Source organism: Podarcis filfolensis, assembly GCF_964270895.1.
Source record: "Podarcis filfolensis genome assembly, chromosome: 4".
NCBI lineage: Eukaryota > Metazoa > Chordata > Lepidosauria > Squamata > Lacertidae > Podarcis > Podarcis filfolensis.
The window spans coordinates 38,496,405-38,512,548 of NC_139607.1; the positions used below are offsets into that span (position 1 = coordinate 38,496,405).

Genomic DNA, 16,144 nt, shown 5'->3' on the forward strand with positions numbered 1-16,144 from the left:
CCTTGGGATACCTTCCAACTCTAAACTTCTGTCTGAAGCCAGGCACTGGGTGCTTTGTGGTATCTTACCTGAACAGCTTGCCTTGCACACTTTGCATGCTAAATATAAAGTGGATTGTGCAAACCACACTAACTGTGTGGCTACAAGCACAAAAACGGTTTTGCTAACTGAAAAGTACTTGTCTATTGGATGAGTAAACTAAGAAATTTTCATGACCTTGTTAGGGGGTTTTGCATGGGATGTTTCTCATTCTGAGATTTGATTGAGTTTAAACATCTGGTTTACTTTTTATTTTTGAATGCATTTTCTTGTGCTGAAATGCCAGAGAGCAGATGCACATACAGTGGTACCTCAGGTTACATACGCTTCAGGTTACATACGCTTCAGGTTACAGACTCCGCTAACCCAGAAATAGTGCTTCAGGTTAAGAACTTTGCTTCAGGATGAGAACAGAAATTGTGCTCTGGCGGCACAGCAGCAGCGGGAGGCCCCATTAGCTAAAGTGGTGCTTCAGGTTAAGAACAGTTTCAGGTTAAGAACGGACCTCCGGAATGAATTAAGTACTTAACCCGAGGTACCACTGTATTTGAAATGTGGCGATACTGTTAAGCATGGTCAAGCAGTCTGAATATACAAATCAGCACACATGCGCACAATGTTGCAAGTGAATCCATTATTTCTGAATTAATATAAGAAGTAGTTCTGAGTTGTTACCTGTGAGAGGTAAGAAATCTCTACACAGCATTCTCATGGAACTGACATGCATTTCCTAACCAGCTGTCCCATGCCATTCCCATGCCTGCAAATATTTTGACAACCTAGTGCACACGAGTCATATGGCACAGACAGTTTAGGCATGTTACAAGGCAAATCCTTTGCAAATTCAGTTCAACAAGGGGCTTAACTAGTTTTGCTCAGTTGCATTGTAGAACAGCACCCGCTGGTAAAAAACAGATACTTTTAAAATTTGGTGGGTGAGGAGGGCAAACCAGAGATAGACAGACTCCCTTTTCCAATGCCCTGCTGGGCTGGCACTGACAAAAGTGAGACTGGAGAGGTTATGATTTATAGGCTCTGTTACAGCTTGTGGTTTCTGTGAGACAAACTATAAGCCATGGTTCAACTTTACTGAGCTAAGTTGAGCTGTGGCTCCAGCCTATTAAATATTTTCCAGGACAGTAATGCCTACTCGCACTATAAAGAGCTCATAACTCAGCAGCCAGAAGCATCATAGCTAGACATTGGAGATACCTGTCAGGAGTGAACATGGACCACTGGTATCAAATTGTATGGGAAACAGCCTTACAGCTAGAAAAGCTAACCAACAAACTGAAACTGACACGGACAAATAAAAGAGGATGCCTTCACCCCGGTATGGCCTCCCCTTTGTTACACACATGGCGCAACACGGACCCAAATCTCAATGCAGTCAACTAAAGGCAACCAACCATGCCCTGAGCTCCCTCACTGCCCATAAAAACTAGTAAATGACTAGAAAGAAAACCTACCCAAATGATGCTGGGGGGGGGGGGGAATACCGCACACATACACTAAGTACTAAAAGAATTTAAGTTTACCACCGCCCTCTCTCCCTACTTTTCTTCTCCCCCAACCTTATAACATATACAATTTTCATGTCTCACATTGAATCTGTAGAAAAGTCCCTATGACCTGAAAACAGAGGCAATGCACGTACTTTTGTAACCCTAGAAAATATTTAATAAAAGCTATTTCTGAAAGAAATCTGCTGGGGTCAGCACACTTGTACGCTCACACCAGGCCATAGTTTGAATTCGCACTGTGCACAAACCATCTCAGTAAGTTTGAACTTGGAGCTGCTGCTTGTTTTAACTTTGGTCTGCATTCCGCTGTCAGCCAATTATCAAAAGCCCTTTGCAACTAGTAAGCCTAGTTTTAGCTCTAGCCCCTCCCACTGCCAGCAGATTAAGTGGCAAAGTGGGCAGATAAGGACTAAGAATGGCTGAAGAAGAAAAATGGTGTCAGGAAGAAGTAACAGCACTGTTTGTTGCCCTGGGCTTCTTTGGGAAGACGGGTGGGATATAATTTCATCACCATTATTTATTTCATAGGTATTATCTCAGAAGGCTGCCCTTCTCCCAGCCTCAGAACTCGGACAGTTGTTGCAATTCAGACCTGTGGTCTATAGAGAAAGTTTTACCTTTAATGAGTATTTCCTTAGTATCATAAATACTGGCTTCTTAAGACGAACTATTATTGATATCCACTGTATTCCTCCTCAAGTCAGCACATGATTATGTAAGAAACACCATTTCACCATTTACAGGTTTTCATGCAAGAGGTGTCACACCTGCACGACTATCGCATGGAAAGAAAGCCTAGCTTGTAAATGCCTCTACAACTTAAGTTTCATTTCACGGAGAACTGAAACCGTAACAATGCTTGCTAGCTGCTCTAAACACGGGAGGGGGAGGGGAGGAATAAAATATTGGCAAGCATGTGAAAGGAAAGAAGACTTGGCAGTTGAGATCTTCCTAGGTTTCGGTGGGATTGTTGTTATTAATAATTTGTTGTTGTTGTTGTTAGTGATTGGCAGTATCAAAGATTGGCTAAAATCCAATAGCACAGATTTTATCCACAAGCATTGAAATACTACTTTGATGGTTGATTCAGGGACAAAAGGATTAGGGGGCAAAATGGATCGCTCATCCAGTTACACATCGTTTTGTTTAAAATTTGCCTAGGCTAATTGCTCTAAATCTGAAGTTATCTGAAGTGATTGAGGAATCTGAATCGGCTCTGAAGTTATCATTTCTCAACTATACGGCACAGCGGAGATTATTCATCAACTAAATCTTACTCAGAGTAGTTCCACTGAAATTAAGGGACCTAACTTAGCCACATACATTAACTTCAATGGATCTACTCAGAATAAAAGTTAGCAGCTGAACACCTCTCAGTACGATTTATATTCATATTACCTATGTTTTATAAGCAGGCCAAAAAACAACAACTATGGCCTAGATCTCAGTGAAATCATAAACCTGTGTCTGGGTTGTCCCACTTCAGCCTGCACATGGGGTTGTGGAACTGTATGCTCCTCACTCAGCACAATGCAGTTACGATCTAGATGTCAGTGGGGACAGTTCTAGCCTATCCATTTTCCTCCCATGCTGGGGAGTTTTTATTATTATTATTATTATTATTATTATTATTATTATTATTATTATTATTTATTATTATTATTTATTATTATTATTCTTACATATGGAAGAACATTTGAGTCTCGTCTCAACCTGCATTCTGAAGCAGCACAGCCCAGGTACACTTTCATTGCAATGGCAGGTTCGTGCTTTGAAGACATTGTAGGATATATTTTTTTTAAGAACCAAAAAACCCAAACAAACAAAAAAAAACCCACACCCAATTCCCCACACTATTTTTACCTTTGAGGAAGTGAGCATTGGTGACAGCTGCCTCACATACTATTAATTTAGCAAGTTGTCTCCTGGTGAGAAACGGAAAAAGGACCCAAGTAGGTGACAGAATCATTCAATTAGTGAATTCTCGTGCTCTCTCCCTGTATTTTGTACCTGACCTGAAGTTGGAAGGGCTTATTTCATTGTTCTCTCCATCTAACACAGCACTCCTCAAAATCCTTCATAGAATGGTAAGTTCAATTTTTAACTGTATTCTTGAAAGCATTTGTATCTGGAAGCAACTCTTAAGTGCAATAAGTATTTTTGAGAATTGTATCATTTTCTTCTGTATTCGTCTTCATTCCCATCTGCTATGTTCTGTTAAGGTGTGTATTTTATAAACATATAATGAGTACTATTGATCTTTAAAACAGGAAGTTAACATATAGGTTAGTTGGTTTGGAAAAAATGACTCTCCAACCCAATGTTTAGGGACCAGAAAACTTCAGAGGCTAAACCTCACATTTATCTCTGGAGAAAAGTGACATACCTTTGAACTCCGTAGTAAATGAGGATAACAGCCTTAGTCTCACCTAGATACCAAAAGGGGTCAAGTGATGAGTTGTTAGTGTTGTGTGGCTTTATTATAACTTGTGACTCAGTCAGCTGGAACTGGGTAAAAAGAGTGAGACAGATACAAACCTTGCAAGAAAACGGACCTGTTGGATTGGTCTCTAAGCCCAAAACTTTGCTAGTTTGATGGTCTACAATAGGCACAGGCAAACTCAGCCCTCCAGATGTTTTGGGACTACAACTTCCATCCCAAGCTAACAGGACCAGTGGTCAGGGATGATGGGAGTTGTAGTCCCAAAACATCTGGAGGGCCAATGCCTGGTCTACAAAATATTGTCGCTGCAGCTGGCTTTATCTTACTGACATGGCTGCTTCTATTGTAAAATGGAAGGGGCAATAAAATCACCCTACTATAGGGATGAGGAACCAGTCACATCTGGTTGGCCACTGTGAGTGCAGAAAGATGGACTAGATGGGCCATTGGTCTGATCTAGCAGGCTCTTCTTATGTCTTTAGTACAGGTAGGTAGCTGTGCTGGTCTGCCGTAGTCGAAACAAAAGAAAAAAATTCCTTCCAGCAGCACCTTAGAGACCAACTAAGTTTGTTATTGGTATGAGCTTTCGTGTGGTATCTGAAGAAGTGTGCATGCACACAAAAGCTCATACCAATAACAAACTTAGTTGGTCTCTAAGGTGCTACTGGAAGGAATTTTTTTTATTATGTCTTCATGTTCATCCATCATCCCTGACTACTGGGCCATCTGGCTGGGGTTGATGGCAACTGGAGCTCAGCAACATGAGAAGCACCTCAGGTTCTCCATTCCTGCCCTAGAAGAACCAATGCAGATGTGAAAACTAAATTTAGCTGCTTCTATGGGGGAGTTCCCAACTGCACAGGTTGGACAGGCTCTGGCTAAGTCAAGCATACAGAGGTTAGAGCAGCCTTCACCAGTCAGCTGGGGGTGATAGGAGCTGGAAATCCAACACATCTGGAGCCCAATGATTTGATACATGAAAATTCGGCTCCTTCTCCCTTGCCCTTCTGTATGACCAGTCCTTTCACTTCTGCTGTTCATTATTTTTGCAGCTCCATCTCATGCTCCACCTCATGCTCCCATGTGCTCCACACACTTTTACCAAAGACTTTGCTTTGTAGAACAGTAGCAGGCAAAGCTTCTTACTGCATGGAGACATGCATTATCATCTGCTAACTGCTGCAGGCCAAGTCACTGTTAATGGCAGTTGCTAATTTTGTTTGAAAATATTTTTTTTTAAAGGGGATGTCTGTCTCCTCACTTTCAGAGCCCCCTGAAGTTCTGAGTTGGAATCATTTATTTATTTTTCCAAACTGTCAAAATACAATTATAAACATTATAATAGAAGTTGTGGTGAATCATAAACATCACTTGTTATCTCATTCAGTGATTCCTGAAAGTGAGGAAAGTGCTTCCGTCTTGACTCAGCCTATTATCAGAGCTGTGGGCTCAAGCCCTGTGTTGGGCAATAGGATCCTGCATCGCAGGAGGTTGAACTAGATGATTCTTGTGGGCCCTTCCAAGGACTCAGCTACACAGCTGCAAATAAAATGTTTTAAATGTGCTGTAAAGTGCAATATGCAAATGTGACACTAGATGGCGACAGTGAGCTATGCAAAATTCAATGTATTTTTCAAAACTTTTTTTAAAAAAAAATCACATTGGGTTTTTTTTTTTATATGTGTGTAGATTCCACCCAACTCTACAGTTCTATGATTCTACCACAGAAACAATTCCATATTTATTTTATTCTTGGCATATTTCTAAAATGCATTCTCCTGCTGCCTCCTCAGTTTAACAGGTATTTCTTCATTGCAAGAAACTGATCACACCATGAAAAGAGAGGGGAAATACTTGTGCACACCTCTGGGCATCCAGGTAAGCACCTGCCTTCTGACATGACAAGCTGCTTAACTAAGCATTCACATCTACTAATCCACATTTCCCTCCCCGTGCAGTTAATTATGTTTCATAGTATTGTTCTGGGCTCTTTGCAAATCTAATTAGAGGAGCAGGCTGAACTGCAAAATTAGTTATTAATATTCAACTACTGTATAAAATCCCAAAATCAAAATCAAAAGGCTGTTACCAAAATAAAGACAGCAAGGGCAGGTGCTTAAATCAAAGGCAAATGATGTGAGCAGCAACCTCATTAAAAACATAGATTTAAAGAGAAAAAGCAACATGGTTTGGTGTTACCTATGGAATGTTGCCATATACTCAATATCACTATTAAGGGCAAAGCATTTCCCTCCATCTCCAATGTGTTATGCCCAAATTAGGACAAACTATTGTGAGTTTAAGCAACGGTTTGTCCAGATAATACAAAATTAAACCATAGTTTACAATTCTGGCTTGTCTAAATAAACCGGGGTGGGCAGCCTTTATTCTGTCAAGGTGGGTGAGGGATAATCTGTCAGGGGCCACATGGCAGAATCCAGAGCTAAAAAGAACCATGGCCATCCATTCTCTCTCTCTTTCTGCCACTTCATTCTCTCTCTCTCTCTCTCTTCGTCCTTGCCAAACATCTAAGCTTATTGCTTGCAGTGGGCTTTTGAAACTGGCCACCCTGGGCTACAAAGCTGCCCCACTTCTGGAATACGTCATAGTTAAAACAAACTGCAGTTCTTGGTTCAAACATATTGACCCAGTTCACCCATAACTGTGAGCCAAATTATGGCTTTCCCCAGATGTACTTGTCCCCAGCAAGGAAACTGTGACCGCTTTGCTCCTTCTGTGGTCCTGGACCTGAACTAAACCATGGGTTGGCTTAACCTGCCATCTGACACACAGACTCATCCCAGGCAAACAAGCTGCAGCCAATGTTTGTTCTATGGCTTACTCCTTATGGTTTGTCTGGGAGAGAGTCAGATGACACACTGCACAATGGCTTAGCTCATTCCAGTGCAGCAGCAGTAGGGCTGGGGGAGCAAAATGGCTGCAGTATCCAATCTGCGAGCCTGCACACTCATGCATCCTCACTAAGCAATGGTTTGGCTCGGTGTTGCCTGTGAACTGAGCCAAGGACAAACTGCAGTTCACTGAAATGGAGGCAGGTACTTCCGATCTCCTCCTTACAGCACCATCAAAGGAAGAGAGAAGAAAGGAGAGCAGAGCTAACGTACTGTGGTTTAGCGTTTTATCTGAACATATTCTCATTTTATTATTTCATTTATGACTTGCTTCCTATGAAGCATCTCAAAATGATTTAAAATATGATTGAAACAATTACATATATAAATCAATTTAAAAACGAAAAAGACATATACAACTATTTTTTAATTAAAAAAATACATATCTAAAATCTAGTTCAAATCCAGCACAGATAGTTCTATGTTCTCTTGCTTTTAGAAGCTAACAGTGGACCACTAGGGTTTTATTAAAGAAAAGGTAGACCTTGAAGAGTAGGTAAACCCTTTCTTTTTTTCTGACCACATGCAATTATTTTTTTTCAAGTTGCACCTCAGAGCTCTGCACGTGCAACAGATGTGTGCATTTTGGTGTGATTGTCGTGACTGGATAGCAGCTCTCTCCTAACATACTCTCTCCTAATGTCTCAAAACTGTGTTTTAGATTTTGTAAAACCACAAGTAGCTCTTGAAACAGAAAACATGCAAGCTCTCCCTCCCTCTCATATAGCCTGCTGTCCAGCAAAATGATTTTCCCTCCCCAGACGCAAAAGGGATCACACTAGTTAGTTTCAACCCTTTGTTGACTACTCTGAGACATGGGGAAGCAGCTGCAATTAATAATTTTGAAATGAGAGAATGCTCCTCTCCACCATTACATTGACAGTGGCACTGAGGGTCCAGACTAGATGTTACAGGGCAACTGCATGCATTTTAGGCAGGACTGAAATGGGAGTGAAACCAACCTCTCCCATGCTTTGCCTTGTGTACTCCAATAGCACCAACAGTTCTCTGCTTGACTCATTACTTCCAGTTGAAGCCAGGCTGCGGAAGAACTACATAATATTAACCAAGTGCTGTGACATAAGGCAAGAGGAAGGGCTGGCTTTGCTTCCCTGCATACTCCTTTCTTATAAACCTCTTACTTTATAAGTGAATGGAGAAACAAGTGTGGGAAAGTGCTTCCTCTTGTCTGACTCAAATTTCCCACCATTTTGTTTCTCTGGGTAGCCATAGTTAAAAGTACGATGAGAGAGGGGTGGAAATCTGATCTCTGTCCACTATGGTATGTGCATCCTGTAGAAATTATCTGAACTTTATTTATAAAGTTTATGCACAGCCTCACACACAGCAGGAGCCTGCAATCTACGTTGTTTTGGTATGTGTCTTTATGGTGCTACAAAACTCGCTGCTGCTTTCGCTACCAATATTGAAATGTCTAGGAGAAGCCTTTTAAGCCGAGTTTGTTGTGACTGCATTTTCCCTTCTGTCTAGGCAAATCACCTACAGCAAACAAGCAGTTTGCTTTTCTCCATTATGTTCATTACGTTCCTGTTTCCAAGGATGGTTCCAGCGACACAATTCCCCAAAACCTTGCCTTGTGATATGGTTGCTGGTAGCAAATATTTGCTAGCAAATTGCACTGAGCGTGGCCTCATAACATTCCCAACATTCCCAGAAGAAATGTCTGCCAACATTACTAACCTGACACTCGCCATTAACCACATCCCAAGGATTGCCCAAAGCTATTTTAACAACCTCAAGAATCTTCTGGAAATTGATTTCAGGTGCAACTGTGTGCCTACTATGTTGGGGCCAAAAGACAAGGTGTGTACCACGATTCCCCAAATCAAACCTGGCAGTTTTGCCAAACTCCACAAACTAAAATCACTGTATTTAGATGGAAATCAACTCTCCACCATCCCTCTGGATCTGCCTTCAAATCTGCGTCTTTTAAGTCTTGAAGCAAACCACATTTTTAGCCTCAATAATTTGTCAGGACTTAGTAACCTAGAAAGTCTCTTCCTTGGTCAGAACTGCTATTACCGCAATCCTTGCAATGTTTCCTATAGCATTGATGAAACAGCATTTCAGGCCCTTGGGAAGTTAACTGTGTTATCCTTAAAAGCTAATAACATATCAAAAGTCCCACAGAATCTGCCATCCTCCTTAATGGAACTTTACCTTTACAATAACATAATTCGGAATATTAGTGGGGATGATTTAGCCAACCTTCATAATTTGAAAATCCTGGACTTGAGTGGCAACTGCCCTCGCTGTCACAATGCCCCCTATCACTGTGTGGAATGCAAAGGTCAGGCAAGTATTTTTATCCATTCCAGTGCTTTCGACTCCTTAACACAGTTGGAAGTTCTGCGGCTGCACAGCACCTCCCTTCGCAAAGTGGATCCAAAGTGGTTTAAGAATACTATGAAACTTAAAGTGCTCGATCTCTCACAGAATTATTTGGCTAAAGAAATTGAGTGTGCCGACTTTCTGAAGTCTCTTCCTAACCTTGTAAGCTTGGATTTGTCTTTCAATTTTGATCTGGGGTCATATTCCCAATATCTGAAGCTACCAAAGACGTTTTCTACTCTTACCAATCTTCAATTCTTAGGTTTGAGGGGTTTCATTTTCTGGGAACTGGATAACCATACTTTACAAAATTTGATTCCTCTACAAAATCTTAGTGTGCTGGATTTTGGGACTAATTTCATCAGGAATGTTGATGTGTCTGAGTTCAAAAGCTTCCCAGCTCTTAAAGTTATAAATCTTTCCTTCAATAAAATATCTCTCATTTCAAGTGGATCCAGTGGTAATTTAAACTCTCTTCCAAAGCATTCATTAGTTGAAAGTAATGGTGTTGTGCTGAAAGATATGCATTACTTCAGATATGATGAGTATGGCCGAAGTTGCAAGTGCAAAGACAGAGAGGCTGCTTATCCATTGCCTTTCGCCGGCGACACTTCTTGCAGCAGCTATGGAGCAATGCTGGATTTGAGCAGAAACAACATGTTTTTTGTCAAGCCCTCTGATTTCAAGGACCTCACTTTCCTCAAGTGCCTCAACTTGTCTGCTAACGCTATGAGCCAAACTCTCAACGGAACTGAATTCAAATATCTTTCCAACTTGAAATATCTGGATTTTTCTAACAACCGAATTGACTTGCTAAATTCAAATGCCTTTAAAGAGCTGAAAGAACTAGAAGTTCTCGACCTCAGTGATAATAGTTACTATTTTAAGGCAGAAGGCATCACTCACATGTTGGGCTTCATTGGTAATCTTATTAATCTCAAAACGTTGTTCATGAACGGGAATGAGATTTCTACATCCACTGATAAAGGGATGGCAAGCAGTTCACTCAAAACCCTGGAATTTAGAAAGAATCACTTAAATGTTTTATGGCAGGATGGGAATAAAGAATTCTGGTCCTTGTTCAAGGACCTGATCAACCTAAAGACTCTTGACGTTTCTGAAAACTCTCTAACCTTTTTGCCTTCAGGCGTTTTTGAGAACTTGCCTTCCAAGCTCGAAGTGTTCATATTGGCACGTAACAAAATGAAGAGTTTTAATTGGGCAAACCTTCACCTTCTGGAAAACCTAAAAACCTTGGATCTTAGCAACAACCAGTTGAGTACAGTCCCCCGTGAGCTATCCAACTGCTCCAGGGGCCTGGAAAACCTCAACATGCAAAACAACAGGATTAGAAAACTGACAAAAAACTTTCTTCAAGGTGCCTACCAGCTGAAACATCTAGATCTCAGTTTTAACAAAATCAAAACACTTAGTAATTTCAGCTTCCCCAAGAATGTTATTGACAAGCTAGACACATTAGTTTTACACGGCAATCCTTTCCGATGCGACTGTGACCTTGTGTGGTTTGTCTCATGGGTCAACCAGACAAATGTGACTATTCCTTTACTGGCAACAGATGTGACATGTGCAGGCCCAGGTGCATGGAGAGGTAAAAGTGTGGTTTTCTTGGATCGGAATGCCTGCGAGCTGAACTATTCTTCGATCCTGTACTTAATGACTGTCTCAGTCATCATGTCTCTGATGCTGGTCACAGTGATGAGCCACTTGTATTTCTGGGATGTGTGGTACATCTATCACTTCTGCACTGCCAGTTTGAAAGGATATAAACGCCTCTCTTCGTCCAAAGCTATTTACGATGCTTTCATTGCTTACGATAAGAAAGATGCAGCTGTAAATGAGTGGGTCCTAAAAGAATTACTTGAAAAGCTGGAAGATGGCAGAGAGAAACGATTCAGGCTATGTTTGGAAGACAGAGATTGGCTACCAGGGCAGCCGGTCCTGGAAAACCTTTCTGAGAGTATACAAGAGAGCAGAAAAACTATATTTGTGTTAACAAACAGGTATATCTCAAGCGGCAACTTCAAGACAACCTTTTACTTGGCACACCAGCGCCTCGTGGATGAAAAAGCTGATGTAATCATCCTTGTGTTCCTTGAAAAGGTTTTGCAGACCTCAAAGTATCTCCGCCTCAGGAAAAGATTGTGTAACAGGTCCGTCCTTGAATGGCCAACTAACCCTCAGTCTCAGTGGTACTTCTGGCAGTGCCTGAGAAATTCACTAGCAGCAAACCATGACTTGAGCTATAACAAGCTTTTTAAGGAGATGGTATAGCTTGGTCACATTCTACAAAAACGTTCTGTAGGTTAAAGCCACACTGAACTGAATGAACGGAATCAGGCTCAATCTCAGCCTTTGCACCGGGCGAAATTTTAAAACATTTGAAGGAATAGCAGCTCATGGAACATTCAACACCTGCTGCTGGAATATAGGAAGCATAGCTTATTTGAGACAAGTGCTGCAAAGGAAGCCTAGTTTGTCAATGAACTTTTTAGATACTAAATGTTGAGATATGCTAGGAGGTTATGGCAGATTTGTATATACTCTTAAACATCTGAGGTGGGAAGGATAAATAGAACAGAAGGGCTGTAGCTATAAGCTTCTGAAGCCATTATTTATAATTCTTGTATATACATATCCTTGAGAAACCAGAAGATGCATTATTCCACAGAGTGAACAGTGTATTAGGCAGTGTAGTGCCTAGGTAACATTTGAAGCCACTGATTTAAACCTCAAGTCATCTTATAAACTCAATTAGGGGCACTAAGCCAGGAATAGGGACCTCTCGCCTAGGGGCCAAATGTGGTGCCCCAGCCTTGAGAGTCTCTCCAAGCCATGTTTCTTAACCAGCACTCCTGGCACCTTCCTGGAGTATTTCCACCTGCCTTGAACTCTGACAATGCCTCTTGCTTGCTCGAATGGAGGCTGGATGTGTGTGTTATGATTAGGGGCTAACCTACTGTTTGAATGGTAGAATGTGCACTCGTTGCTCTGCCCAATTTTGCCTCTGCCCTGCCCACCAAGGGTACACAGCCCCCAGAACATTGCCCAGAAGGGAATGTAGACCTCAACCCTCAATTAAGATAATCAAGGCATGGCCACCTAAGCTCCTATATAGGCCTCTTCTCAGAGGGGGCCACTTCCAGCCTTTCAGACCGCTAGCCATAAGAAAAATAAAAATGGTGATATGTGAAAACAAAAATAAGACATAAAACAGAGTGTTTTGTTTACATATTCGGCTGGTCTGAGAGTACCTACTCACCATGGTCTAATCTTGTGCCATCAAAACAGAAATATTTTAATAATATTTATGAACATTTTGAACTCTTTGATATGATGGCATCTATAACAGTTAACAAAAAACAAATAATTTTTTTTACCAAATTACTTCTCTTAATTGCTTAGATTTGCAGCTTTAAGCTGAGAAAATCTGCCACATTTTGTTTGAGATTTACAGGATGCGTGGCTTTAAAAGAAAACTTGCTAAAAATGATGTATAGATGGCATTTGACGCCAGTAAAATTAGCTAAAATGTATAGGAAAAAAGAAAGAAAATGTTGGAAATGGAAAAAGGCAGATGGGGACTATTTCCATATGTGGTGGACCTGTGATAAGCTAAAAAAATTTTGGGAATCAATTTATAATGAACTCAAAAAAATATTTAGATATACTTTCCCCAAAAGACCGGAAGCGTGTCTATTAGGCTTAATAGGAACAGAAATTAAAATAGAAGATCAAAATTTGTTCATGTATGCTACAGCTGCCGCAAGGACCCTTCTGGCCCAAAGATGGAAAGTACAAGATATACCAACTATTCAGGAGTGGCAGGCGAAGTTGACAGAATATGCAGAACTTGCCAAACTGTCAGGGAGGATCCGGGACCAGGGAGATCAAAGATACCAAAATAACTGGAGTAAATTTATTGAATATTTAAAGAAGAATTGCAAAGAGGTCAAGACACTAGCAGGATTGACATAATACCTCCAATGTATAATAGTACTAATATGAGAATGATGTGTGTGATGGAAAGAGGATAAATATACCAGTTGTGGGGAGGGGAGGGGGTCGCGACTCGGCAGAGTCAAAGGGAATGTATGGTGCTATTACAATTTGTTGGAAAAGAATATGTAAGGAAAACAATAAAAATTCACTTGGAAAAAAAGAGAAAATATGCCACATTTTGGTCAAATCACATAAAAGCAAATTGCAAAGCTTATCGAAAGTCAAAATATCAAATTTGAGGTCCTCTTTAAGTTTAAGGTCCCAAACCTGAAAGGTATTCCTCCCCTCCACTCCAATTGGCATTGATCCCAAAAGTAATGAGAGATTAACAATACTGTTCTATTTTATGGGGTTTGGGTACAGATTCTTGATATAATTATTTGGAATGCTTATACTAATGTAGAACCTAACAATAGGAAGCTGTTTAATTCACCACAACGGATTATCAAAAATAACTTTTAAATGTATCGCTCTTAGCCAATTATCTTAGTTGCCGATAACATTTGGACAATCCACATCAGAATCTGGAAGATCTGCGTCCAGAACACAAATACTTATGTTCAGCTATGCTGAGCTTCTACAAGAGTTGTCCAAAACCAGAAATAGTATATTCTTGCCCCCCGCCCCTTGTGCCATGAAGCAGTTCTGTGGTACTACAAGCTGCTACTGCTTTTCTGTCCCCAGAGTGGCTTCTATTTGTGTGTGGAAATATCTGCTTGTTATGGAAGGTAAATGTTAGCATTGTTAACAGTGTTTTACTTAAGTATGTTGTGAATACTCTTGTGCTAGCTTTCAATAAACTTTATCTTAACCTCTTCCTGGCTGCAGAAGAATAAATTTGCAGAATTCCAACCATCCAACTTATCTGTCTGTTTTCTTTCTGCCAGTCTAACTTTCTCCCTCTATCATTATCCTCCATTTGCTCTTTCAGCACCATAACAAGAAGAAAGTAATGACGTTGCTGACACCCACCTTTGCTTGACCTTTGACCCAACTGTGGGTCAAAAGAACCCACATATTGAAGGTCACTATTTGAGATAACATAATTCTGGTCATTTTCAAGCTCTCTCTGGCCTATAGACAACTTTTACTGTTTTTTGTTAGTCATGTAGATTAACTTCTTCTCCTGCGAACCAAAAGGTGTTTCCTGTTGCTAGTATATGTGGCCGGTTTGAGGAAGCTGGTCAGTGCATTTTAGTTAACAACCAAAACACAGATTGTATGATAGTCACGTTTCCTGCTCTGTACCAATCCTATGGTCTTGCTATGCCAGCAGCCCATTAACAATGACTTAACATCAGCGTTTCCTGCTCTACATGGGCTCATCCACACTCCTTTGGTCCCGCTGCCTGTTTAGGGAAGTTTTTAATGTTTGGTGTTTTATTGTGTTTTTAATATTATGTTGGGAGCTGCCCAGAGTGGCTGGAGAAACAGTCAGATGGGCGGGGTATAAATTATTACTATTATTATTATCCCAGGCTTTCTAGGCACTGGACAAATGGAAATGTGGACGAGCCCTCGATCAGCAGCTGTCAAAACTTTTTCACCCACAGACCACTGGAAATTTGCAGAGGAGCTTGGTGCTTTTTCCGCCTGTTGCAGCCATTGCAATGCACTGTGCTAGATGCTGCCTGGTTTTTAATTACATTTTATTGCTTCTTTGATTATATATGGCATTTTGCTACCATTTGAATAGTCATAAATGCATTAAACAATGAAATATGTATGTAAGCTGCTTTGTGACTCGTGAGTGAAAAGCGGCAGAGAAATCTAATACAGTAAATGAAATGAAATTTAAAAAATTAACATGAACATTTAATGCAAAGAATGTGCCACCTCCCATCTTCAACCATAAATCCACAGACACACCTGAAAGAAACTTGTGGGCCACTGGTCGTCCACAGACCACATTTTGGGAATGCCTGCTCTTTACTGATCCTATCATCTCACCATGTCAGCAGCAACACAGCGCAACCGGGATCCTGTTCACTCCTTGCAGCAAAGTTGAGGAAAATACAGTAGCATTCCAAGGACACTTCCACATGGCAGTTTATTGAGAACGCAGTGCTCCTTTACGCATGACTTTTTTTAAAAAAGCATCCTCGTCAAAATGCCACCCAATATTTCCCTCCATTTAATCTGCTGGATTTAAACAAAAACTTTATGGATTTTTAACAGAAACGGTAAATCTGGCCTAGTGGGAAAATATTGTGGGGTGGTATTTTGAAGGGGACAACATCATGAGGCTGCTGCGCAAATCGTTCACTCATGAGCACCACTGAATCTGTGATAAACACTCATGTGGAAGTGCCCAAAACTACAGCAGCTCTGCCAGCCGCTCCCATCTGCATCCACACTGCCAGCACATGTCAATGCAACTTCCTGTGTGTCATACATGGATGAAGTCAGGGTGATAAGGGAACAACCATCACAACCACAAGGCACAACTAACCCAACACAAGGATGCCAAAGTACCCTCTGTAACAGCAATAGCTAGGGAAGAGGCAGCAAGATCTCAGAAAACAGTGGGATCTCTACACCCATGCTTTTGAACCCTGTCATACACCCCCTCTCACATAGTGGCTGCAAATAACCAACAATCCCCTTCTGAATGGCCAGCGCACAAGGAAGGACAGCTGGATAGGTCAACACAGGACCCAAATAACTTGGGCTATCCTAAAACAAGTCCTTGCAAGGGAGAAATGCCACCTGAGCCAAATGGATCCTTTTTTGTCAGAAAGGAAAAAGAGTAATAATTATTGTATTGCTTATTGAATACATATGTTACCCTTTCCTCCCCAAGGAGCCCAGTGAGGCAAACAGATGTATAAGTGAAGAACACAAAGGATGCACAC

The 16,144-nt window shown here is 41.0% G+C and overlaps 1 protein-coding gene across 1 annotated transcript; it reads left to right on the forward strand.

Annotated features, from left to right (window-relative positions):
* Nucleotides 1-3,514: 3,514 nt before the first annotated feature.
* Nucleotides 3,515-12,714, forward strand: LOC310761896 (toll-like receptor 7). The gene is made up of 3 exons (XM_083612107.1): nucleotides 3,515-3,649; nucleotides 5,799-5,883; nucleotides 8,409-12,714. Exons 2-3 carry the CDS (start codon nucleotides 5,839-5,841, stop codon nucleotides 11,559-11,561), a joined length of 3,198 nt encoding a protein of 1,065 aa, XP_083468233.1. The 5' UTR covers nucleotides 3,515-3,649; nucleotides 5,799-5,838; the 3' UTR covers nucleotides 11,562-12,714.
* Nucleotides 12,715-16,144: the final 3,430 nt, after the last annotated feature.